General features: G+C 43.3%; 1 protein-coding gene across 1 annotated transcript in view; it reads left to right on the top strand.

Moving 5' to 3' along the window:
- Positions 1-25,712, top strand: part of KCNH5 (potassium voltage-gated channel subfamily H member 5) — a 175,761-nt gene that overhangs the window by 114,906 nt on the left and 35,143 nt on the right. Inside the window, exons 9-10 of the mRNA XM_032691257.1 lie at positions 6,935-7,187; positions 18,425-18,621. Coding sequence (XP_032547148.1) covers positions 6,935-7,187; positions 18,425-18,621 — 450 coding nt within the window. The remainder of the gene's footprint in view (positions 1-6,934; positions 7,188-18,424; positions 18,622-25,712) is intronic.

Below are 25,712 nucleotides of genomic sequence, written 5' to 3' on the forward strand. Positions count from 1 at the left end.
ATCCAGCAGGCAATAGATATGCTTTATGGGGAAGGGAACTATTCTAGTAGGAAGGATCAAGCTAGAATTGACCCCAAATTTTTAGAAGTAATCAAAGAATTGGCATTAGAAGCTGTGAAGAGGGTAGCTAATGCCTATGTTCAGACACCCTCCTTCACTCTTATTAACCAAGGTACAAAAGAACCTTTTGTGGAATTTATAACCAGGTTAAAAGAAGCAATCAGCCGGCAAGTCCATCAAAAGGAGAGCCAAGAAATTTTGTTTAATAAATTGGTTATTGAAAAAGCTAATGAGGACTGCCAGAAAGCATTAAAAATGTTAAAAAATCCCTCCTTACTAGAAATGATAGAAGCCTGTAAGAACATAGGCTCTAATTCCCATAAGGCACGTCTATTGGCTGCTGCTTTTACAGGGCCTCAGCATTGTTTTGAGTGTGGGGAGAAAGGACATTTTAAAAAGCACTGTCCTAAATTAATCCCTGAACCAAATTTACCTAAAACCTTATGCCGGAGGTGTGGGAAAGGGCGTCACTGGTCCTCTAGTTGCAGGTCCATAACCAACCTCAATGGTGAACCTCTGCCCCCCAGGAGATCCCCAGGGCCAAGGAAAAAAGTCACATTTCAATCCTTGCCTGATCTTCGCCCCTGCTCCTGTGAACATCAGGGAAACGGGGAGCAGAGCGCCCGGGGGGGCGCGATGACACAAATCACCCCTGCTCTCCGCTCAATCCTGCGTCCCACACCTCACCCTGTTACCCTGTAAGCCCAAAGCCTCCAGCAGATCCTATTCCCCTGAATCCAACAGACCCTATTCCTGTTCCATGTGTTTCCCCTAATTTTGCAAACCCTGTTCCAGTTCAAAATCAATGTGTTCCCCTTAACTGGACCATTCTCTCTGTTACTCAACCCTCAACACACCTAAACTCCTATGAGCAATTGGCCAGAGTCAGGCCATCTGCCCCAGTAGACCCTGACAAAACATATCTAATGATATCACATCTCTCAGCAGTGGCTAAGGGAATCATTGTTGTACCTACCCTCCTGACAGGACTTACAAATACCAACATTGCTATATGCCTAACTGTGCATCTCCCTCCTGTGCAGCTAGATGAACGCTTCCCCGTGGCAAAGATGATCTCCACAGATGACCTGCTCTGCGTGAAATCCTCAGATGAGGAGCAGAGGGAGGAAGCACTGAGGGAAGTCCACTGGACTACCTCAGTGAAAACCTCCCGCCCACTTCTAACATGTCTGGTTTATTTTTCACAGCCTAAGCACCCCCAGAAAGTCAAAGTAGAGGGCTTACTGGATACAGGTGCTGATATATCGATCTTTGCCTCCAAAGACTGGCCATATGGCTGGCCAGCTCAGTCTACTAACGTCAGAGTCAGTGGGATAGGAGGATCACAGTATCCTGTCAGGAGCAAAGAGGTACTAACAGTCTATGGACCAGAGGGGAGACCAGCATCGCTCCAACCGTATGTACTTAACATTCCAATCACACTGTGGGGAAGGGACGCAATGGAGCAGTGGGAGCTCACTTTGGGAACCCTGTCTCCAGATGAAAATTTTTAGGAGGGGTCACTGAGCATTTGCAGCTCCCCAAACTGAGCTGGAAGACAGAAACGCCAGTTTGGGTGGATCAGTGGCCCCTGCCCAAACAAAAGCTGCAAATTTTGAATAAATTAGTTGATCAGGAATTAGAAAAAGGGCACTTGGAGTCTTCCAGCAGTCCCTGGAATACCCCAGTGTTTGTAATTCAAAAATCCTCAGGCTCCTGGAGATTTCTCCAGGACCTGCGGAAAGTAAACGAAGTCCTGGAACCCATGGGAGCCCTCCAGCAGGGGATGCCATCTCCATCTATGCTCCCTGCTGAATGGCCTCTGGTAATTATTGATATTAAGGACTGCTTTTTTCACATATTCCTAAATCCGGCTGATTCGGTCAAATTTGCGTTCTCTGTCCCTGCCATCAATGCTTGTGAACCTCACCGCAGGTTCCAGTGGCGAGTGCTTCCCCAGGGGATGAAAAATTCTCCAACTCTTTGCCAGATGTTTGTGGCTAAAGCGTTAGAACCAATCAGGAAAAAATTTCCGCAGTCAATCATCTTCCATTACATGGATGATGTGTTGATCTGTGCCAAAACACAATTTGCTGTAGAAAAAACCCTAAATTCAACCATTGAAGCTCTAAATTCTAAAGGATTAGAGATCTCCCCTGAAAAAGTGCAGAGGGAAGCACCCTGGAAGTATCTTGGGCTCCAAATTACAGAGAAGGCTATCAAGCCTCAGTCAGTGTTAATAGACAAGCGAGTCCAAACTTTGAATGACCTCCAGAAGCTGCTAGGAGCCATTAATTGGATTAGACCTGTGCTGGGGATCACAACCAGTGATCTGCACCCATTATTTGAGCTGCTGAAGGGAGATGCTGGCCTGTCCTCTCCTAGATCATTAACAACAGAAGCTGAGAAATCCCTTGCCATTGTTGAGAGAAAAATATCAGAGAGACAGTCTTTTAGGAGGATGGAGGGACTGCCATCCTCCCTTGTAATAATTAATGAACAGAGACAACCACTGGCCCTGCTGGGTCAGTTTACTACTGATAGTAGAGACTTCTGCTTATGGGAGTGGGTATTCCTCCCTCATCAATTCGGCAAAACAATTACAACCCTAGCAGAAATGATTGGCAAGCTGATATTTAAAGGCCGCACCAGGTGTTTAGAACTCAGTGGGGAAGAGCCAGATTTCATCTACCTTCCACTGACCTCTGAGCACCTGGAAAAACTGATGCAGAGTTCTATTGATTTTCAAATTGCCATCGGAGGCTACCCGGGAGAAATCAAATTCCATCTCCCGGCGTGCCCGTTTTTGCAAAGATTGATTCCAATTCCTCTGAAATTAAAAATCGTGCAATCAGACTTACCAATTAAAAATGCAAAAACCCTTTTCACTGATGGCTCAGGGAGAACCGGAAATGCAGTTATTGTTTGGCAGCAAAATGGCAATTGGCACCAGGATATACATAAAGTTCAAGGTTCCCCCAAATCGTAGAACTCTCAGCAGTTGTTCGTGCCTTTCAAATTTTTAGTGAAGAACCAATTAATATCATTTCAGATTCAGCCTATGTTGTAGGTGTGGTGAAAAGGATTGAAAATTCCTATCTAAAAAACGTGTCTAATGAAAATCTCTTTAAGCTGTTAACCAAATTGTTGTTTTTAATAGAAAACAGAAAATTCAGCTTCTACATTGTCCACACCAGATCACACACTGCTTTGCCCGGTCCTGTAGCAGAGGGAAACCAAATCGCCGACCATTTGGCAGGTATGGTGGTCACCCCTAACCTTTATCAACAGGCAAAAATTTCACACGAGTTTTTCCATCAGAATGCACGATCGTTACAAAAACAATTCGGACTAAAATTATCCCAAGCCAAAGAAATTTTGAAAGCGTGTCCTGACTGTCAAATGCTTGCACCGATGGTTCCAGAGGGGACCAATCCCAGGGGTTTGACAGCCCTAGAAATCTGGCAGTCAGATGTCACGCACGTAGCAGAATTTGGCAAACTAAAGTATGTACATGTGTCTATTGACACCTTTTCAAAAATGATTGTGGCCACTGCACATTCTAGTGAGAAGAGCCGAGATGTTAAAAAGCATTTTCTGTCCGCATTTGCAAGGATGGGTGTCCCCAAACAGGTGAAAACAGATAACGGACCGTCTTATGTATCTGCAGACACAAAAAAGTTTTTTGAAGAATGGGGGGTACACCATACCACCGGAATCCCTCACAACCCCACGGGACAAGGCATAGTAGAGCGTGCTCACCAAAACATTAAAAATTTGCTCAAAAAACAAAAGAGGGGGAGTATTGGCCTGACCCCTCAAGAAAGATTAGAAAAAGTTATGTATGTTTTAAATTTTTTAAATATGATGGAGGAACAAGACACTCACATAAACAGAAGTCCAATAGACAGACATTTCAAATCAGATTTTACTCCATCACAGCAAAAAGCAAAAGTTATGTTTAAAGATCCAATTACAGAGATGTGGACGGGCCCTTTCCCCTTAATCACCTGGGGGAAGGGGTACGCATGTATTTCAGGCAACAACGGACCAAAGTGGGTCCCCGCAAGAAGAGTGAAGATACACCAGGACTGAGACGAAGGATGCACACTCTCCAGGCCTACGCTATCCTGATCTGTCTTCTCAGATTTGTCACCAACGTCACTGCATCCCCTCTGAGGGATTGGATGAACCAGCCCTCCGAGAACCTCTGGGTAACCCTGGCCAAGGCCACAGGCACTGACACCTTGTGCCTGACCTTGTCCAGTGCTAGTAATCCATTCAAAACCTGCCTTATAGGGATTCCTGTGACTCCAGGCAAGGATTGGGACACATTCGTGGAAAAAACCCGGAGTCTAGGATTCTTACAGCTAAATTCAGTCACCCTAGCACAGATGGTGTCCAGGCAGGCGTTTACCACCATCCCTCCACAAGAAATAGATTTGCTCGGTTCGCTACCCACTGGCAATTGTGTTATATTCCATCGGCACACAGAGCCCCACCTATTTACCCCCCACAATGTCACCGCCAATAAATTAATTTACAAAGGGGCCACTTCGCCGTGGTGCAACAATTCAATTGCCACCACAGTACCAACAGAGCACGTTCCTAGGAACATGAAGCTCCCCGAAGGGTTTTTCCTCCTGTGCGGGGATCGGGCGTGGCAGGGTATTCCTGCCTACCCGGAAGGGGGTCCCTGTACAGTAGGGAAGCTGGCTCTGTATAACCCGGCGAAGTTTCAATTAGCAGATCAATCGATTGTTCCCAAAAATAAAGTCAAAAGGTCCCTCCGTATAAAAAGAGGAAAGTCTCCCAACCCTAAAAAAAATGTAGCCCCAAAGAACCCAGTCATTCCTCCCCTTAATGCAGCACCACGTGTGGTAGGTACAATCATTACTCCACCACCACCCCTACCCTTCCCAGCAGACTGTGATTCCAGCATTCACATTTGGTCCCGCATGAAAAACTTTTGGGCTTCCTTCCCCATCCCCGGGATAGGAACTGCCCATGCCCTTTCCTTACTTTCCCACCTTGGTTGCTGGTTAACTAAAGAAGCGAATGCAACCACGAAAGCAATTGAGGGTCTGCTAGCAGACACTCAAAAGCTGAAAGAAATTAGTCTCCAAAATCGTGCAGCCATTGACTTCTTACTCCTGGCACACGGTCATGGGTGCCAGGATTTTGAAGGAATGTGCTGTATGAATTTTTCAGATCACTCACAATCAATTTATGAAAGCATACATCAACTAAAGAATCTTGTAAGAGATATCCACCAGTCCCGTGATGAAGGATTAGATGGACTTTTCGATTGGATAAAACTCCCCTCTTTACCCAATTGGTCTCGCAAAATCATAATCATGCTAGTGATTTCCCTATTTGCCCTTGTGTTCTTGTGTGCCTGTTTGCCGTGCTTTGTCATTTGTGTTCGCCAGATGGTCATCCGCAGTGTCTCCGTGAACGTCACCACGACTGAAAACAGAGAAGGGGGAGATGTGATGGATGAAAAGACAGAATGGGAGAGATATGTGGCCTGGAAAAGCATTAATGGAGTCTGAATGGACTTTTTACTCACTGAATAATCCACCCAGCAGACTGGCAGTTTTTCCCCAGTTTGCTGTTGTGTGCTTATGAACCCTTGTACACCCCAGTTTATTGTAAAAATTTATAGATCCTGCTGTATCCCCATATTGTCCCTATTTCTCCCTCAGGCTTCCCCTTTGAAAGCTGCTTATCTCTTCTTCTCCCCTGTCTTCCCATGCCTCTGTTACTGATAAGCTGTAACTATCACAGTGCAGAGAGAGCTACAATTAGTCAACCCTCTCTGATATTCGAGAGTTCCACCCATCTCTCCCCTGTCCCCCTACCACGTCTTTCCCTAAGCTGTCAATCTCTTGCTTAGCGTCCACCCCTCAAACCGCGGTTTTTTAAACCCTTGTTTCCCTTGAATAAACTGGCATTGCATCACGAGACCTCAACTGTGTCCGAACCCTAACTGCAGTGCTCGGTCCCAATTTCCCCTATCCCTGCGGACCGAGGCGAGTGTGTTCAGGAGGATGTGCAAATATTAAACACACAGTTTACAAACCTAACAAGACCCACAAGTTTTCACTTTCTTTCTTCAGGTGTATTTGTGTTGCTGTTTCAGTAGGCAAAGCTATTTAAGCTAAGAAACTAGTTGAAGGTCTTATTTAATTGGTCTGCTATGGAGATGTCTTGATGTTCACAGGACAGCTTTTCACTCACCTTTACTTTACATTTCATAAGGTTTCATTATACTTCTTTTTTCTTCTAATCTCCTTGGATTTTCTAGTCTGTAAGCCCTCCTGGGCAGGTTATTCCTTATATGTTCCTGAAACTGAACCCTGGGTGTGCCTGGATATGTGTGGGTAAGTGGTCACCTACATCAAGACTTTTGAGACCTGGGCTTTTTGGCTGTGAACGAAATGTGATGTTTTCTATTGTGAGTGGTCTGTCTCTGCATGTCTTCAAGGTCCTTCAGCTCTGTGCTCCTGCAAGGACTGAGCATGGCAGCAGCAGGAGGATAATCTGAGCACCAAGTCTGGAGGGATAACCACAGACAAAACATAGTAGCGCCAGGTGCAATTCTGGAAAACAAGCTGTTAGGAATGAGCACAGTGTAACAGAATAGTCCCGTCTTCCACATCACCCTTTCAGCTGCAATGAAAACAGTAGATGGATAGAAAAAGATTACCCCAAATCAGGATAAAACTCCCACCAGAAGCTTTATGAAATGACGGGATGAATGGACTTCAAGATCCCCCCCCGGCGGATCTTCAGATCCATCCATTGGGTTATTTCATAAAGCCTGCTGTCACGTTCCCAGCTGACTGTTTTCCCTCTTTCTCTTGCTCAGGTTCTCTCAATTTGCCCAAAGGACATGAGGGCAGATATTTGCGTGCACCTGAACCGGAAGGTTTTTAACGAGCACCCTGCCTTCCGGCTGGCCAGCGACGGCTGCCTGCGGGCCCTGGCCGTGGAGTTCCAGACCATCCACTGCGCCCCGGGGGACCTCATCTATCACGCTGGGGAAAGCGTCGATGCTCTTTGCTTTGTGGTCTCAGGATCCTTGGAAGTCATCCAGGACGACGAGGTGGTGGCTATTTTAGGTACAGTGATCTCTGTTGAAATGCTTCTGGTTTGTGTGTGTTTTCCTTTTGCTTAGTTTCGATTATTAACTAGTCTTGCTTAACATGAGCTGGGACTACAGGAGGCTGGTAGTTGTCATAAGGTGGAGATACTGTGTCTCCGGAGATCCTACTCTAGAAGCAAACCCTTAATCTTTTATGCCATTGGGAATGCTCTTTCTGCCCAGTATGGCTCAGTGGTCACAGTTGCAGTGTCTCTGAGCAGAAGAGAATGGCATCTGTGTGCTCGACATCTTTTAAATAGCCTGTTGGAGGAAATGCACATTGCTTAATATTACTCTCTCAGGAGGATTTCCACATTAACCTTCACACTGGGATTTTCATTCTAGCCCAGAATAACACCTGCAACAGTCTCTATAAAGAAGCAAAATTGTCACTTGCAGTGACAGTCACTTGCCTGTACAGAAAATAAATGGTCTGATCTGACCTTGTAAAGAGATAGGGTCACACCATGTGTCAAGCCACAGTCATGACAAGTCTGAGTGATGGGGGAGCTCCAGGTTAGCCACCCTGTTGTCCCACTGTGCTGCCTGGTTTGCCAGCAGCAGGTGGGAGAGAGACTAATGCAGACTCCTTGCTAGCTTGTATGGGATTGGGATGGTTTAGCAGATGGTGGGATTGAGTGGTCAGCATGGGTGTTGAGGCAGCAATCCTCCTCAGAGGCAGAACTATGTAGAGGAAAACCATCCAGAACCCGTCTTGCCTGGTTAAAATCAACCCATTTATTGTAGAACTCATATCCTGTTGAATATTTGCCTTCTCTTAAACTGGAGCTGTGACTCCCTGTGGCCAAATCCAGTCGGTTCCTGGTTCCTGGTCCGAGGGGGTCTCTCACAGCCCACTGAAGCTCTGTACAGCTTCTTCCCTGTAAGGGTGGCTTCAGAGGGCTCTGTAAGTCTCTCTTATACCTCCCGGGGAATGATCACTTGGAGATAAAAGGTTACACTTGGGAGTTGCACTGGTATGTGGAAAGAGGGCAGGCAGAGCCAACACTGGTCATGAGTCAGACTTCAGCTCCTTCCCAACTGGCAGCAAGAGTAAGGAGAGGAGGAATGAGGGCAAGCGTGTAGCTGAAAGAGACTCCTGACATTTCCCTAAAAGCCTGAGTATGTGTGTCTGGGACTGGGGTGGGATTGGGCAGTGTGCAGGTGTGTGGATGAGGCTGCATGGGAACGGCTTCCCCAGGGCATCACTCAGATCCTCCCAGCTGGAGAGTATGAACTTGGAAAAACACACATCCATACTCTTTCGAAATACCTGCTGCACCTTTCTGTATTCTAGTATGCACTTAGGTTTTGAAAAAAGTGAGATTTAATGTAAGAATGAATCTGCTTCCATATTCAGATGTGAAATCCTTATGATGAAAGCTCCTAAATCAACAAATATTCCTTGTATTTCAGCTCACTGGGCCATTTCAATTTTATTATTGATCTCAATGACGATATATTTGCTTACAGTTGTTTAAAAAACAAAAGCTTTAAGAGTAAGTAGCAGCTTTTAAATAAATAAATATTGGGGTTTATGGTGAAAACAATAAATATGTAATTTACTGAACTAGGAGCCATCACTAAATAGATTGCATGCAAAACTTCATTGCATTTATTAATGAATATTGTATGTTTGGAATGACAGTAAGTACTTTTTGTTTCTACTTTTTAGATGTAGTAAATCTGGTATCCCTGTTAATCCCCATTTGGCTAGAGAGACTTTTAACATTATCTAGTTAATTACCTTTGATTACCAAAATTGCCTTTGATTCTCTCTGCTGAGGTGCAATCCCGTGACTTAGAGCTGTGTTCGTCCTGTACTACAGGGATTGGCAGAATGTGCAAATGTAACTTAAAGCAAGATAAACTGCTACCTCCAGTCGTAGAACACACTGAAGAGTCTTTTTATGCTCTGACAGATTATTTAGCAGAATAGTGAACTGAGTAATTGTGGGATGTTGTATCCTAAAAATTCACTTGTGGAAGAAAATCTCTCCCAGATGTAGTTGCAAAGGCATTTATAGTGGCAGCTGTGGCAGCTGAAATAGCGACTGCAGATCAGACAGTGAAGAACATAATTTTTATTGATCTGTTCTGCTTTGAGAAGTTCAAGCACAAGGAACGTGAATCTGCCTAAGGCGGAGAGCAGGTTTAAAAACCTCTGCCTAATGTGAAAACCTCAGTACCTGCTTTGAATGCTCCAAGCATCTGCCATCACATTGGTTTTCCTAGGGAAAGTCAACTTGCAGGACTGTACTATCAGTCTGTCCGTCCTTTCCATGCCCCAGAAGTAACCTAGAGTGGAAATGTGATAAGTATCCTTTGGAAACTTGTCCTCATTAATTTCCTCTATGAGAGCAGGAACGTGCAGGACATGCTGTCTGCCAGCCTATGCTCCTTGCAGAGGAAATAACAGTGTAGCGTGATTTAATATAGGAGCGTGTTATTTGCCTTGCTTAAAGAAAGAGAGAGAAAAGAGCTGTCTTTTTTTTTTCTTTTTTAACCATGCTCACCTGCAGATGGATTGCTTGGTGTATTTTTAAATGTGGAATATCCTAGACAAGTGAATCAGGTAGGGACATCAAAACGGGTTAAGAGCCATCGTCTTCCATCTCTTACATTCATGCTTCTGTCCAAAGTGCAGGGCTGCATCTTCCGTCAGGTCCCAGCATGAATCACTCCATGATCATAGAATCATAGAATCAGATGGGTTGGAAGGGACCTCCAAGATCATCAAGTCCAACCCTTGATCCACTACTGCTGCAGTTGCTAGACCATGGCACTCAGTGCCACATCCAGTCTCTTTTTAAAAATCTCCAGGGACGGAGAATCCACCACTTCCCTGGGCAGCCCATTCCAATGTCTGACCACCCTCTCTGTAAAGAAATTCTTTCTAATATCTGACCTAAACCTCCCCTGGCACAACTTGAGACCGTGCCCTCTTGTCTTGCTGATAGTTGCCTGGGAAAAGAGACCAACCCCCACCTGGCTACAACCTCCTTTCAGGGAATTGTAGAGAGTGATGAGGTCTCCCCTGAGCCTTCTCTTCTCCAGGCTGAACAACCCCAGCTCCCTCAGCCTCTCCTCACAGGACTTGTGCTTCAGTCCCTTCACCAGCCTAGTTGCCCTCCTCTGGACCTGCTCCAGCATGGTGTCTCTGCTTTTCCCCTTCTTGATCTTCCCTTATCATGTTCCCTTCCCTTGCAGCCACAGTGAGTTGGCACATCCACCATCTCCCTGCCTGCTGGAAGGGTGTCCTCAGGAGACTTGGCATGCCAACCAGGTGCTTTCCTGAGGCTCCACCATGGAGACAGCCATCCTTTTATTCAGCAACACTTTTCTTGACTCAATGGCCCCACCTTTGGTGTTTCTTGTGCTTGAAAGCAGATGAAGCCTAGTGATTGACAGGGCAACTTGCAGCACTGTGACATTTTGTTCTCCCCTGGTTTGGTTTTGTTCTCATTTGTGCGTAATTAAATGCCCAGACACTGCAGTAACCAGAATTACAGAAACATGTACAGTAAGAGAATGGCTCCAATTGTAGATCTGCAGTTTATAGGACTCATTAATGGAGATAGCCAGGTGCCCCATTATGTTTCCCTCATTAGTTGCCTCCATTTCTTCAGGCCAGGCTCCCACCTTTTGCAGGTGCTGGCTGCTGCTGTAGCAGAGGGTGCACCTGTGCAGAGCTGGTGTGATGAGGTGCTGATATACACTGGAGGAAAGAAGGCACGATCATTTTAACATAACTCATCTGCAGTCTCCAGGATAATGGAGAAGGGCAAACAGTCTTGTCTCTAATTATCAAAACTTTCCCAGCAAGCGAGGTGACCCTGCGAAGGCACATCAGTGATTTTCCACCGTCTCAGGCAGGAGTAAACAATTTAACTGCCACTGCTCTACACAGGGAGGTGTTTTCAGTGAAGAATCTCAGGAAGGACTGGGGGTTTGGAGTCCCCAGGCTAATGCAAAAAGGCATCACCAACCAGAGAGCACCTAATAATTGTCCCTGCTGCAATTAACCTGAATTTGCACCTGATGAGGAGTTTCACATAAATGGCAATGCAAGCCAAGGGGCTCTGGAAGCTGCTTTCCAGCTCCTGCTATTTGCACAGCTGGCTGTGTAAGTTGCACAGTAACTTAAACTGGGCATATTGATTAACAAGGTTTAAAGAGGTAGGTTTTTTCAGCAGAAAAATAATGACCCACTGCATTCAGATGTTGATTGTAGGAATTGATCAAAAATATTGCTCAAGCTGCATAGCGATAAAAATTGGCATCGACCACTGGACTCCTGGTGGGGGCTGTTGCTGAGTGAACTCAGTTTTGATAGTCAAGCCAGAATGAATATAAATTTAATAGTTCATGTTTCAGCCACACTTACGGTCCTGATCCCATGTGTATTCAATTAAGTCATTTGCCTTTATGTGTTGCATGTTAATTCTCAGCATATTCTGCATATAATACCAGAGCAACCTGTTGTTTATTGGATTTATTGTTATTAGGTAAGCCAGACCTTATTAGACGTCTGCTTCATAAATTATTTCCAAATGTTTGATCTGGGAAGGGCATATGATGCACTAGCAGAGGAAAAAAGGAAAGCAAGTGTCTTCTTGAGTTTGGGATGACAGCCGAAAGTAGGGATGAGTCTTTTTCTGCTCTAAATCTTACGTGTGTTTGGAGGTCAAAAGATTAAATCTCCTACCAAATCACATGCAGAAAAGTTCTTTAGAGGCAGAGAAAGTAGCAGCTCCCATTTAGGTGAGCAGGAGACCCAGGTACTCCATAGTTCTCATCCGGGGGCATTGGTAGTTTGATGCTTGAGATCCATGCACCAGCACTTTGAGTTTCCATGCCTACACAGCCAGGCATGTGCTTTGTGCAGGACAAGACTGACCATATGTGATGCACTTTATGACATGAAAAACTGTCAGTGCAATTCCATCTCATAGTATTAGTGGCTAATTCTGTGATTTTAATTAGTTTAGTTGCAGTTTGTGTTTTCTTCTCAAGTGGAATGAGGGTGGCAGAATTTGCCCCTGTGTCAAATCAACTCTGGATATTTTATACTGAACTTTTTTTTTTTGATTTTCATGTAAAGTCAACCACGGCAGACTAATTGTGAACATTTCCCCAGGTTAGTAACATGCACCTGGTAGCAATTTACAGAACAGCCTGTGTCCTATTTCATCTATAGAAAAGTCCCCTGTGTTCCAATGAGTTAAAGCTCTAAATTAACTAAGAGGAAAATGATTCATAAAGTAAGGGTTTGGGGTTTTTTTCAGCTAGCAGAACTGAAATAATTAATGTGATTCAGGCTGTTTTAAAGTGCTGAATCTCAAAGTATTTTGCAAAGTACTTGAAGGGTTACTGATCTGAAAATGAGTGTGACGTGCTGCTCTGCACTGTGCAGTTCTTCTTAACTGCCTTGAAATCAGTCAAACCTTGCAGGTCTGGGTTGACATCCGCAGTACCATGTGTAAGATTTAGTCCTGCTGATACTTGTTCGAAAGTGTTATTAGTTCTTACTGACAGACTTGAATTTTTCACATTATTTTGTAAATTTAATATATTTTGTCTCTATCTGCATGATAGTTAATTATGATAAGAAACATCAATCTTAATTTAGTGCCAGCTGGTGTGTTATAGATGTGATCCACAGCCTCCAGAGTCAGAAAGATTCCTTTCACTGAATTGAAATGTTTTTGAATTAGACCTGCACGCTTCACTGCCAAAAGCAGGAGCTCAGAAGTCTTGGCAGCACAAGAAAAGGAAATTTATTTAAAAATCATGAGATATAGTTCTTTTAAATCAGACTAACAGTTTCAGGCAATCGTATTTGCCTTATGAATTTTGAAGGTGGTGGGAATGCTCATGCTTTCAGGTTTATTTCGTCAGTCAGGGAGGATAGAAACTTATTTCGGTATAAAATCAAAATGGAAATAACCTGTCTCCAGGAGCTGGGGCTTCTAGAAAGATATGAAGCACTAGGATCCTTGCACTAAAAATGAGAGAGATGAGGGGAGAATATCTTTATGGACCTTGTGCTCTGCTTGCAGCATTTCTTCCTGAATGCTGGAAGAAAGGTCAGTTTGTTTTGTGCTTCCAGGTGCAGATGTGGAAGGTTGCACTGTGTTAAATAATGCAAAGTACCTTTACCAGCACAGGCTTGGATCTTTGGCACAGTCTCTTGTTAGTGTTTCTTTGCTAGAAGTGCTTTTTGCTCACGTCATTCTGCCCTTTCACGTGGTCACGTGCAGTCCTGGAGCTGGATTTTCACACTTCTCAGGGATCAGCTCTGATCTGATTTCCAAGGGAGTTGTGGCCCTTCTGGATGCCCCAGAAAAAGACTGAAGTTGAGGATAAAACGTTCACAGGAGCAAGGATACCTCTCTCACAGTGTAGTGTCATCTCTGCACATCATGGCTGTGCTTACAGGAAGCAGTGATGTCCCGGATGGCAACTGCACCTGAGGAACGTGCACCACTGAATCACCCCCATCTTCTCCAGATCCCCTCTTTAGACAAAAACAAATGTATCAGCTAAGTCCAGAAATCCAAGCAGCCCAGCAGCCTCTCTCCAAAAATGGTCAATAGCAGATGTGCAGGAGAAAGTAGGAATGTGAAGTAAGGAAACAGTGGTGCTTCCCCAGAATATTCTCCAACCCTCCACTGAATTATATTTCAATTTTATTTCACCCAGAGGGAAATCTTTAGTGTTTAATAGCCACAGATGGGTTTTATTCCATGAATATATCCCATAATTTTGTAAACCTGTGCAACCAACTCCAATGTCCCATGATAAGGAGCTGCAGAGCTGGCCTAATCCCTGAGCCATCATGGAGCTGTGTGCTGCTCTGGGTAACAGGAGCTGATTCCCTCCCTGCTCACTGGATGTCTACATCAGTTTGGGGCACATCTGTCCTGCAGCCAGAGGTTCCACTGCAGATATATAGGCACAGATGTATTTGTGTGAATATTGATACCAGTATATGTAATTATGGCTGCACGAACGTGGCATTTGGTCACTGACCTCCACTTGTGTGCATGCTGTCATCACTTCATAGTTAGTGGAAATTGAAATTATTAGATGAACACTTTCTCTACATGATACAGTTTTACTGATTGTGAAGCAACTTCAGCCTTTGCTTTTTATAAGCAAAATGAGATTTGAATGTATCGCGATGGAAATCCGGCATTATTCAACATGTCCAGCTATTGCTAGTGTGACTGATGGGACTTTAAAGATATTTTATATATATATTTATATATATATATATAATATATATTTGTGGGTTCTGAGACACTGTTTAACAGGAGTCTTTCTTCTGCAAGTTCAAGCACTTTTTTCCTTCCATCTGCAATCTCCTGGGAAGTTTCATAAAGCCCTTACGAATTTTTCTGCCTGAAAGGTCCAGACATGAGCTGCTGTCTGACAAACTGGCAAGTCAGTCCATGGTGCAAGGCTGTGGAGAATATCTACCCCCTCAAATCTGTGTGGGAAAGTTATCAAAATATAGAAGATGGTACATAGAAATATCATGACTTATTACATAGTTAAATACTGTATGATTGTCTCTAAATATATTTATGTAAATATGCATGAATATATATATGTATATTTTATGTATTTAGAATGATAGCAGTGTAGCTATTTCAGCAAAAATTATGCCTGTCACCAACACCCTACATGTCTTCCTGTTTTCCATGGTTCTTTCAGTCCCCAAATTCAAGTTTTTATGATCTTGGAGGTCTTTTCCATCCCAAATGAGTCTGTAATACTATAGATGGGACGCTTAGGGGGATGGTTTAGTGGTGGATTTGACAGTGCTGGGTCAATGGTTGGGTTTGATGATCTTAGAGGTCTTTTACAACCCAAAGGATTCTTTGATTCTGTGATTCTATCCTTACACCCATGTTTCTGCCAGTTTTAATCCAGCAGTGTCCAAATACTGACTGTCTTCCTCCCTTTCCTCATACCAAATGGAAAATGTATGCAAACAGTTCCCACTCTAATTTAGGGCATTCCTTTTTTTCAGCAATGCTTTGGGCACTGTGAGAGCAGGGGCAGGAGAATTTCCCACAGCTTTGCTTTCAGTCAGGAGGGGTATATTAAGACTGCTCAGGACTAAGGACCATACAGGTTTGGGAGTTAATGTGCTGAGGCCTCAATAAATCTCTGGAGAGAGGCTTTGGGAATTATGCAGGCTGCATCAGCTCCAGTGCCTTTGTATTCCCAGCCCAGCCCCAGAGGGGCTTTCCCTGGAGGTCTGCATGTCCCCTGCAAGTGAACAATATGTGTAGATATATGAGTCTTTGAGTAGCTGGTGTGTCAGACTTACCAGTTAAATTTTCTGTCGCAACTCTGAAAGTTTTATTTTTATTTAGTTGCAATGTGTAAAATTAGCCTTAGAATCATAGAACAGTTTGAGACATGTTCCACTAGTCCAGGTTGCTCAAAGCCCCATCCAGCCTGGCCTTGAACAATTCCAGGGGTTGGGCATCCACAACTTCTCTGGGCATCGTGTTCCAGTGCCACACCACCCACTGAGTAAAGAATTTTTTTCCTAAAATCTAGTCTTGTCCTGAGTGAATAATTACCACTCTATATGCAGTGAACTACATTTAATAGGGATGAAGTACAGTACATTAATCTCTGTATTTATGAAAAAAGACACGTTGTTTTGGAGGATCTGGTAGGTTTTGTTTTCGTTCAGTACATTCCTTAGCACATTTATAACCATCAAATAAGGCTTGGACTTGTGTGGGGAAATGTCAAATTCAAGAACTCTTAAAAGCTTCCAAGATTTTATACTTTCTAAAGAGTATAAACAACAATGTAAGAGGAGTTTGGAGTTTTACCATTCAAATCCAGTGGGCGATGGCTCATGGAAGAGTGAATAAGTTCAGTTCATCACGTCCCACACTTTATGAGAGAGCAAGTGCAGTTCCCTGCCTCACAGAACTGAAGACATTGAGATCTTCTCAAGTTCGTGAATAGTGGTTTCATTAATCAATAATTTGTGTACAGATTCTGTAACACACCATCGTGTAGAGTTCTGGACTGAGCATCCACTGCTTTCAACCTCTTGACTTAAATTACCTGTGTATTACCTTCAATTTGAAAAGAAAACAAGTGGCTCACTCACATTTCAGAGGGAAAACCATAATAGCCCCTATTGTAGAATTCTGTGTTTTTAAGTGCACTCTGCAGCCACCAAAAGCAGGACTCAGTTCTGTCCTGTGTCCACCTCAGAGAGCAAATCCATTAAGCAATTTCGTGCATTTCAGAAATGGCCTGTTTTCTATAAATTATGTAACTGTGCTGAGTATGTCTGTAAATTGGGTTTTGAACTGTGGGTATAGACAAGGGTAATTAACTGCAAAAGGTAATTTCAAAACAGTACATTGGATAAATTATAATGTTACCAGAAAATGCTCTGTATTAAGGAAAACATTTTAAAACAACTTGTTTTATAAATTATACCAGCTGTGTTATGTATTGTAGTTAATTTTAATTACATGAAAATATGTAGAATTAAAAGCAGTGCAATGAGATGCATTTATAACCTTTCTAAGGGATGATTCTGCTATAGATACTTTTGCTAGAAAATAAAAACAGGGAAATGAAGAAGGACTGGAACCATTTATTTCACTCTGCCTGAGAAATGTTAGATATGTTTTACTGGATACAATACCTAAAACAGAAATGGAAGTAGAGAAATAGAGCCTCTGACCCCCAAAAGTAATAATGTTGCATAAATTAGCACTCTGGTTCCCACAGTAGAGTTGAGTGAAATGTTACAAGTTCTTAAATGAGAAAATATTAAAATGTGTTACCTTTTTATCCCAAAACTATAACATCACTAACCTTCAGCAATGGCCTGCTTGAGGTACCTGGAGTCGATAGCCACTGACTAACTGATTTTACTTTCCTTTTAATAGCTGCTAAAATAAAGAGCAGGGATATCTTTGGGATCTGAAACAAAAAATACCCTTTGTACCGTGGTTTCTGCTTCAGGATTTGAGATGTCAGCCACAAACCACACACCATGACCCTTGCCCAGCCCATGGCCACGTAGCAAGAGGCAGTTTTTGAATGCTTCTGTTGCTGCCACTCCGCTGCCTCTTCTTGGAACAACCACAGAGTCCAAACCTGAAAGCCCATCTCCAATCTGCACCCATGCTGGTGTTTTTGTTGGGTCAGAAGTGTGATTTTGGGAGGATGTCCTCATCCTCCCAACTTGTCCAGCTTCAGTGTCTGGCACAGGTGTGTGGTATATGAATTCCTTGCAGAAGAAAGGAAGCCAAGGTGTGTCAGAGCACATCTCATGCACTTCCAGTCCTTGGATCTCCTCTGTCAGTGGGACTGGACTACAACTAGTCCCAAGTCCTCAAAATGTGCAAGTCCTCAGCATCAGCTGTTCTGCTACACTGCCTGCCAATGCAGAAGTGGCCTTCAGGTGTAATTTTCCCAGCTGGTTGATGGTATTTATACATGTGGATGTCTAAAGTGTCAAGCCCTTTCTTACTCAGCAAACATTGAAATACATTGAATACTTAAGCCTAAGTCTCTACTTAAATGGATAAGTTTGGGTTTAGAACTAGACTTCTGGATGTGTTTAAGATTTAGAGCTGGCTATTTAAAGTTTAAAAGTCTCAGTGAGGGTTTTGATGGGTTTTTCAGAAGGAGTGTTGCCACTTAAATTAAATTAAAAAGGTTTAAACATCCTTTATAATGTGGTCCTTGGGCCCTGGAAGCTGGCTCCTGTACCACACTGTAGAGCCGTGAAGATGTAGGAACCTGGATGTCAGAGGGTTTTTGGAAGAGTAGGACTCCTTAAATCACTTGGGAACAGACACCTGAAATATTCAATCACCTGAACATTAGTTAAGTGCTCATTATATTCGGAAGCCTTTGAAAAATCCATTACTTGTATCTTCAGCAACAAGGGGGCCTTTACAATCAGGTTCTTATGCTTTGTGACACTTCACAGGGCGATCTATAAATACCTTAAAAACCTGGGGCTACTGTTAAGGATACTCAAGTACCTCAGATACTTCTAAAACTTTCACCCTTATTAGTTTTCACAGCTGGGGGCTTATGTGAGAATAATTGGAAGTGTAAGGCAGTTTGGAAAGAAATCATTTGTGTGCTGAAGAACACTGCCTAAGCTCTACCTTACAACAAATTTGTCCTGCTGTTTTTCAGGTAAAGGTGATGTGTTTGGTGATATCTTCTGGAAGGAAACCAGCCTGGCCCACGCATGTGCCAACGTTCGGGCTCTGACGTACTGCGACCTGCATATTATCAAACGAGAAGCCTTGCTTAAAGTGTTGGACTTCTATACCGCTTTTGCAAACTCCTTCTCGAGGAATCTCACGCTCACCTGCAATTTGAGGAAGCGGGTAAGGCAGCAGCTCTTGTTTTCTCCCTCTCTCTCACCGTCTGCACGCTCCTGCAGACTGTTTGCAGTGTTTAACAACCCCCGATTCACTCTTGATGTTTTAAGGTCATTGCAGATTGACTGGCCTTTCAATAACTCCTGTCACTGCTTGTAATGATGGCTCAATAAAAGTTACCTGTAGATTTGCAGTTCTGAAGAGCAGCCCTAGCAGGATGATACATGAATTACATTTCTTCGCCTTTTCTTTGTAGTTATTGGTTTTCATTTTGTTGCTGGGGTTTTTTTTCCCCATTGCATAAATTTATAAAGTTATATTTTATGGAATCATAGAATCCAGATTCTGGATTCCTTAAGGGGAGGAATTAGTCTTTCATCTGCTAAGATACAGTTCAGAGGACAGTCTGATGGATCTGTATGGCATAGGCCAACTAAGAGAAATTTATTGATGTTAAATAAATAAAACACACTCATCAAAAGTACTGTATTAATACCTTCTTCTTGCAGTCACATAGTCCAGAATTTTAATATGGCAGTGATTTTACATTCACAGCTCACTTCTTAAACCCTCCTGCTTGTTTTATAATCAATCAACAATGCTCACTATCCATTAGTTCTTTCAAAGAACACTCCATCTAAAAATTAATTATCCATAAGGACAAATCTTGCAAACAGGTTAAGGGATTCTTTAATTCGCATTGTGGCTGCAAAATTTCATCTTTATGATTTTTTTATGATTGATGAGGGTTATATAAATTTCATTTGCATAGAGAAATCTCATAACAGTGATTTATAGATTACTGAGCATTAACTGTGATCCTCTAGCTGCTGAAGCACATTTTTCTGCAGCTGTACCTTGGGCATCTCACCTGACAACGTACCAAGGCTACCTCAGTTTTTCACAAGACAGTTTCAGCCTCTGCAGTAACGGGAGTTCAACACAACTAGATTTTTACTTTTTGAAGTCTAGTTTCTCTCTACCCACTGGAGCATCATACAAATGCTACTTTCAGAGGAGGTTTAGTTTCTAGTGCATTCCTTGTGCTCATTAATATCCCAAATATGGCACAAAGTACCCATGGCAAAAAGGAGATGGAATGGGATTACAGTCCCCCTCTGTCTGTGCTGGAGCCTGAAAGAGCTGAGTTATAATCAGGTTTGGTTCCAGCTTGTCAGCTTACCTCTGACTTTAAGGTTGTTAACTCCACTTCAGACCTGAAGGAGGGTTTTGGGGCTTGAAAGCTGGCTCGGGGTTTCTAGCTTATCACTTCTCTGATGATAGGAAGTGCTCTCAAGACTCGACTTTAGCAACCCCCCCCTTGCCATCTCACATGCCACCAACTACAGCCCTGCCATGACAATTCTGCTCAGGCATTGCTGATGGTGATTTCATGGGACAAGATAATGCCACATACATTGTACCAAAGTGTATTCTTTCGTTCTTAAAACCGTGAACCTGTCACTTCAGTTCGCTTCCTGAGCAAAACACGGACATATCTTTTCCTGACAGGGCAGTGTGCTGGAATTCAACTCTGTAGTCCGTGGATGCCTATGGGGAATAGCCCTCTGGCTGAGTCTTCATGGATTTTCTTCTCTCTCACACACATTTTTTAAGGAAAATTGGTTTCCCTGAAAGGGCCCTGGCGTACGGAGTCACCCAGGTGGAAAAATTCAAAGAACCCAAGTTCTCAGTACAGATACCTGCTCCCTAGCTCAGTGTTAGGTACGTGGACTTTGCCATGGGGGCAGCGACTCACAGTAAGTAGGAAGAACATTCCTAAGGAAATATTAGATTTTGCAGAAGGAAAGGAAGTGTTGGCTGGGGACACGTGTGGGCATTACGTGAGAGTGAATGAAGAGTCAAAGAAAGGTCGTGTCAATGGGGTACATGCAGAGTGGAATTAATTTAATTAAAAGTTGTGTGATAATGTCCAAGGTAGTCACCAATCACCTTCATAGCCCATGGAATGGTCGTTCTAGAAGGTAATCATCTGGCCCTTCTTCAGTGCCTATTCTGGGATGGGAAAAACATCCCCTTTCGATTTTGAGAGTGTCCATGATCACTAACTTTTAAATAATTAGGGACATCAGATGAACTCCACCTGTCACCTGCAGTTTTAGTCAATAACTACTTGTTTGGAAGAGTCTTATTTCTAGCATTGCAGTAAGATGTGCTGAGCCAGAGCCTGCCTTGCAGAAATTCTGTGTTTTGTTCCTAGGCACAAAGCAGATCATGCTACGTTCAGCACCAGAGACACAACCTAAGTCCTGTTACATAAAGTTATTCAGGGGATTGTTTCAAAACTCCTATCTGCTGAAAGTATACATGATTCCCTGTTGGGCATAGAAGCATTTTGACGGTGAGCTCATCTCTGAGGAAAAGCTGTGCCGTGCAGGACAATTCCATCAGGCGAGCAGAAAGCAGTTGTTCAGGCAGCGAGGCTGGGCTTGACAGCTGCACTGTACTGCAGCAGTTTGTGCTGGCGTCACGCAATCTAAATGGAAAGAAAATCATTGTCTCCTTTAATTGATTTCAATAGAAATATATACTTAGCACTTTTTCTACATAGTCATCGCTCATAAGGTTTGACATCTAATTATAACATAAATGCGCTCCTTTGTGGTTCTGTGCTCAAGAAAGTGGCTGTTCTCACTGTCAGATATGTATAGGCAGAAGTCTTCTTTCATCAGGTCTGCTCTTTGAAACACACATACGTGGATTTGAGTGCACACACACGTGTTTGTGCTGCCCTGTCCCTCAGCCAGCACTTTGATGTAGTCCACAGACTGCAAAACATTTAGACATTCAAAAGGCTAATAAATTAATAATAGTACTGAGCACAGAAGGTTATTTCCACACGACAGGGAAACAAAAGTCTTGTTGAAGTGGGAAAATAATGTTTTCTCACTCCCAAGTAACATTTAGAGCCTGGCATGTTGAATGACCTCCTTGAGGCATCTGCTCAGCTAAAGTATTGCAGCATATCATGTTCCATGCTCTGAAATCTTTACAGCACATCTAACATCACTAATGCACACTCCAAGGCAGAACCAGGACTTTGAACTTCTTCTTTTTTCTTTTTTTTCCTCACCCCAAACAAGGAAAATAATTATTCTGGAAAGATATCCTTTAAAATCACAATGAGATCACATAGCTGCCTCTGAGTACTGAAAGTTATAAAGCAGTGTTTGGGATGAGTGTTCAAAGAGTTAATTGCTGCCTTCTGATGCTGGGAGAGAATATTAATAATGTCTAATTCATTAAGTGCCTTTCAAGATTTCACACAGCTGGAGAGGGGCCTCTGAAAGCTTGGGCCATGGAGCTTGGCCTGAGGAGGAGAATCAAGACTGATCTATGGGAGGCTCTGTGGCATCCTAGCCTTAAGGGGAAGGAGCACCCAAGATTCCTAGATGCTTGTGGTCAAAAGGAGCAACAAAGGTCAGAGGGTCTGCAAAAGCGTGCTAAGTTTTATTTAGTGAATTACACACTTGGCATGGAAATTGGTATAAGTTAGTCCCTGATCTCCTTATATAAGCACATGGCAGTGGGTTTTGGATAAAGGGATGGGGTGAAAGGGAAGAGAGAGAGAATAATTAAGGAGGGAGCAAAAGAAAGATACAAAGTAAGGCAGGAAAGAAGGAAGGAAGAGCACCAGTCTTGGCTCCAGCATTGGTCCAGCTGGGCCACAAGGTGCACATGTGCCCAGGCTTCTTGAGGGTACCTGTTAATAGATAGGTTTTCCCCACCTGGAAATAAGTTTCTTATTTTCTATGCAAATTAGTTATCATGTGCAGTCCATTCTTCCAGACCTTTCTGGAAATGGGTTACAGGGCTTTGGGGGCCTTGGAGGGTCTTGATCCCCTGCTGCAGTCCATGCCTGCTTTTCAACCTCATTCCTGCACTGGCACTGGACTGTGTCGTGCTGATCTCCAGGGGTCAGAGCAAGGATGTTTGTCCTGGAAAAGTGCTGTCCTACCTTCATATGCCCCCCTGCTCCATCCACATCCTGTTCTTTTTGAGAGTGTGTCATTACCGATAATCTTTGGTTGGTTCCACAGCTATCCAAAAATTGGTGTTTGAGACACACATTAGCTCCCTTATCTTCTAGGCTTCTACAGGCTCAAACCCATATAAATAAATAAATATACATTTTATTGATTGTCAAAATTCAGGAAGGAAGTCCTATAGCAAGCTCCCAAATGTGCTCCCACAGAAAACAAGTGTTCAGCTGAAATATTTTTAAGTTTGTTTTTTTTTTCCCCTTTTCTCATCATTGCTTCAGTTTGCACCAGATTATGTACCACCTCCACTGAACTGCAAGCCCAACATAGCCCGTGCAAGTGCAGGGAAAAATCCAACTGAAATTTTGTCCCTCCTGAAATCACAGCTAAAATTCTCCCGTGCTTCAGCACATCAAAGATTTCCCACACAGCTTTTAAGGCACACAGTCACATCTTGCTGTTTTCTACCAAAGGCAAAATGAGCTGTGTTAAAGGAATGAGTCAGGAGCAGCCTGGGAAGAGGACAATTGTTCGTATCTGACCTCTGGTGCATTTGCTCGTGGAAGGTGTGCTGGAGAGTGAGCCAAGGAGATGTGAGGAGAAATGAGCGCCTTTAAGGCAGCGAAATCCCATTCGGGCTCAGCTTTTTTTCCCTGTGATGCTCTTAAAGCCAGGGACAACACTGAGAGCAACTAATGTTATCTAATTCCTCTAGCACACTGAATCTATGAGGCTTTTTAGCAGGTTAGGCCACCAGACTGTGTTGACACGCATGTCCTATTTTTCTTTTTATTTCAGATTAGAATAGTTTCTTTTTAAATTGCCTTCCTGTTCTTGCTTGAGATTTTAATGCATTGAGTGTAGTTTCTTGACTGAAGCACTTGTCATTTCTTGTCACGTAGTTTTTAGAAAAGCTTTATTTTAACTTGAATTCTGCATTCACATCTAAAAGTGAAGGTTGTTCCAAGGTCCATTCAAGATCCCCGTTTTCATTTTTAAGACCCTCCCAATGGTGTGCTTTATTAGTGAGTGTCCTGATGGAGAAGCAATGCGAGAGACAAAAAGCATTGCTCGGTGTATCAGCCCTTGCCCCTGAAGGTCTCACGTCTTCTGATGAACCTGAGGACTTTCACAGATTTTGAGCTCTGAATTAAGCCATTCACAATTACACAGCTTGGTTCAGAGCTGTTTGCACTTCACCAGCCGGTGCTCACACTCAGTCCCGATCAGTCATGGGAAGGGATCAGAGCATTGTCCTTGGGCGACTCTGGCAAACAGAAAACTGGGGGGTAACTGGAGCAGGATGTGCTGAGCACCTCTTCTGCCCCGTGGTCCATCTCACTGGCAGACCCATCATCCATTTTCACCTTTTTTCAGTCTGTTGTTAGGAACTTTCTCCATGTGGGACAGCGATGATGGCAAAGCTTATCTGGGAAAAACAAGTATTTCCATCATTATTAATGAAGAGAAACGGGGGAGAAAATCATATTGTTTAGGGAGCTGCTGTGACTAATAATGTAGATCAGCTGGTGGGGGCTTCAGTGGAGTCCCAGTCTCCTGTCCTGTGACAGGGCATGTGCCAACCCCCAGGCTGGCACTTGATCCTCATCCTTCTCTCACTCCTGGTACTTTCCTTATGCAGCTTTTTCCTCTGCTAGTTTAAGGGTCCATGGGAGTGCAGGATCAAGCCTCTGGATAGATCCCTTGGCAGATTCAACAGACCAATTTCTATCATGGCTTACGTGGCAGCAAGTTTTTGGCATGAGTCAGAGTTTGTTTGTAACTCAGTGACTTCCTTAAACCTATTGAAAATTAAATTGATCAGCTCCTTGACGACAACGTGTATGGCGTGTTTCCTTTCCCTGTTGGTATCTTGTTAGGGACTCAGAGCATCTGCAGGCTAATACATCCTACTGCTTGCTGCCCTAGGCAAGGCAAGGGGACACAGAGGGCAGTGTCCAGCCAGGCACAGTGACACCCTCTTCACTTCTCCAGGGTCACAGCCCATAGCTGTGCTGCCTGTGACATTGTGTTTGGGTGTCTACAGCTCTTGCTTTGTTACTGCAGTGTCAGGCAACTCTCTTGTACCATGGCAAAAGACACCTTTCTCAGCTCTTGCTTTTACTCCTCACTCTCTTTTCCTGTAACTCCAACAAAAGTAATGCACCTTATTCCTCTTTTTCCTCATTATCTTTTTGTTAAGCAATAACGTCAGCTTAGTTTGGGTATATTTAACAGTATGGTAAATAGGGGTGTTTGCCTCCTCCTGCTCTCTATGTAGAGCTCACAGACCAGCCTTGCTCTTAATTTCATCAAATTCCTCTGTCTCCATGTGAGAAAGGAAAGATTGCTTTACCTTGTCTCAGGATGCTCCTGCCCTTTTCTCTCCCTCTCTGGTCTGTAGTTTTTGCTTCTTTTATGTCGTCACAAAATATTTAGTCCTGTAGTCATAGTTTACCTTTAGTGATTGTTTAGTGTGATTACAGAGCAAATAAATTATACCCTCGACAGTCAATTTGGTTTTATTTTTTTGACATCTTAGCAGATGCTGCAGCCACCATTATGCTTGAAAAAGCTTTCATTTTGGACAATATTTTGTGATTTTTGTTGTTTAGCTTTACTGCATTCACATCTATCTCCAGGTATGTTAATATTCAATTGCAATATTTCTTGAAGGACTGTTTCACTGATTTATATATAATACCACCTCTGATGATGTCTAGACTTGTATACTGAATGTACATGGGCCAGAAGAGCCCAGTTCAAGTCTTCAAATGATCAGTGTGACCATGTCCAAATTGCTGATTTAGTGGTCCTAGGCTGGAAATTTTTTGAGAAACTGCTAAGAGATCTGGGCCAAACCCATATGAGGAATATATCAGTACAGATAATGGAGAAATTCCTTGTGTATTTGTATGTGTGGTTACAGACAGCTCAGCACAGTCCGTGCTCCACCTTCTGCCACTGGGAGACCCATGGATCCTCCTGAGTGAGAATTACAGGTCTGAGGCTAGAGTTTTTTCTGCAGTTCTTCCCTCACATCTGCTGCTCCCCTGAGCAATTCTTTTTGTCTTTGCTCCTCTTCAGAGATTT

The sequence above is a fragment of the Chiroxiphia lanceolata genome, chromosome 6, assembly GCF_009829145.1.
Source record: "Chiroxiphia lanceolata isolate bChiLan1 chromosome 6, bChiLan1.pri, whole genome shotgun sequence".
In the NCBI taxonomy this organism is placed as follows: domain Eukaryota; kingdom Metazoa; phylum Chordata; class Aves; order Passeriformes; family Pipridae; genus Chiroxiphia; species Chiroxiphia lanceolata.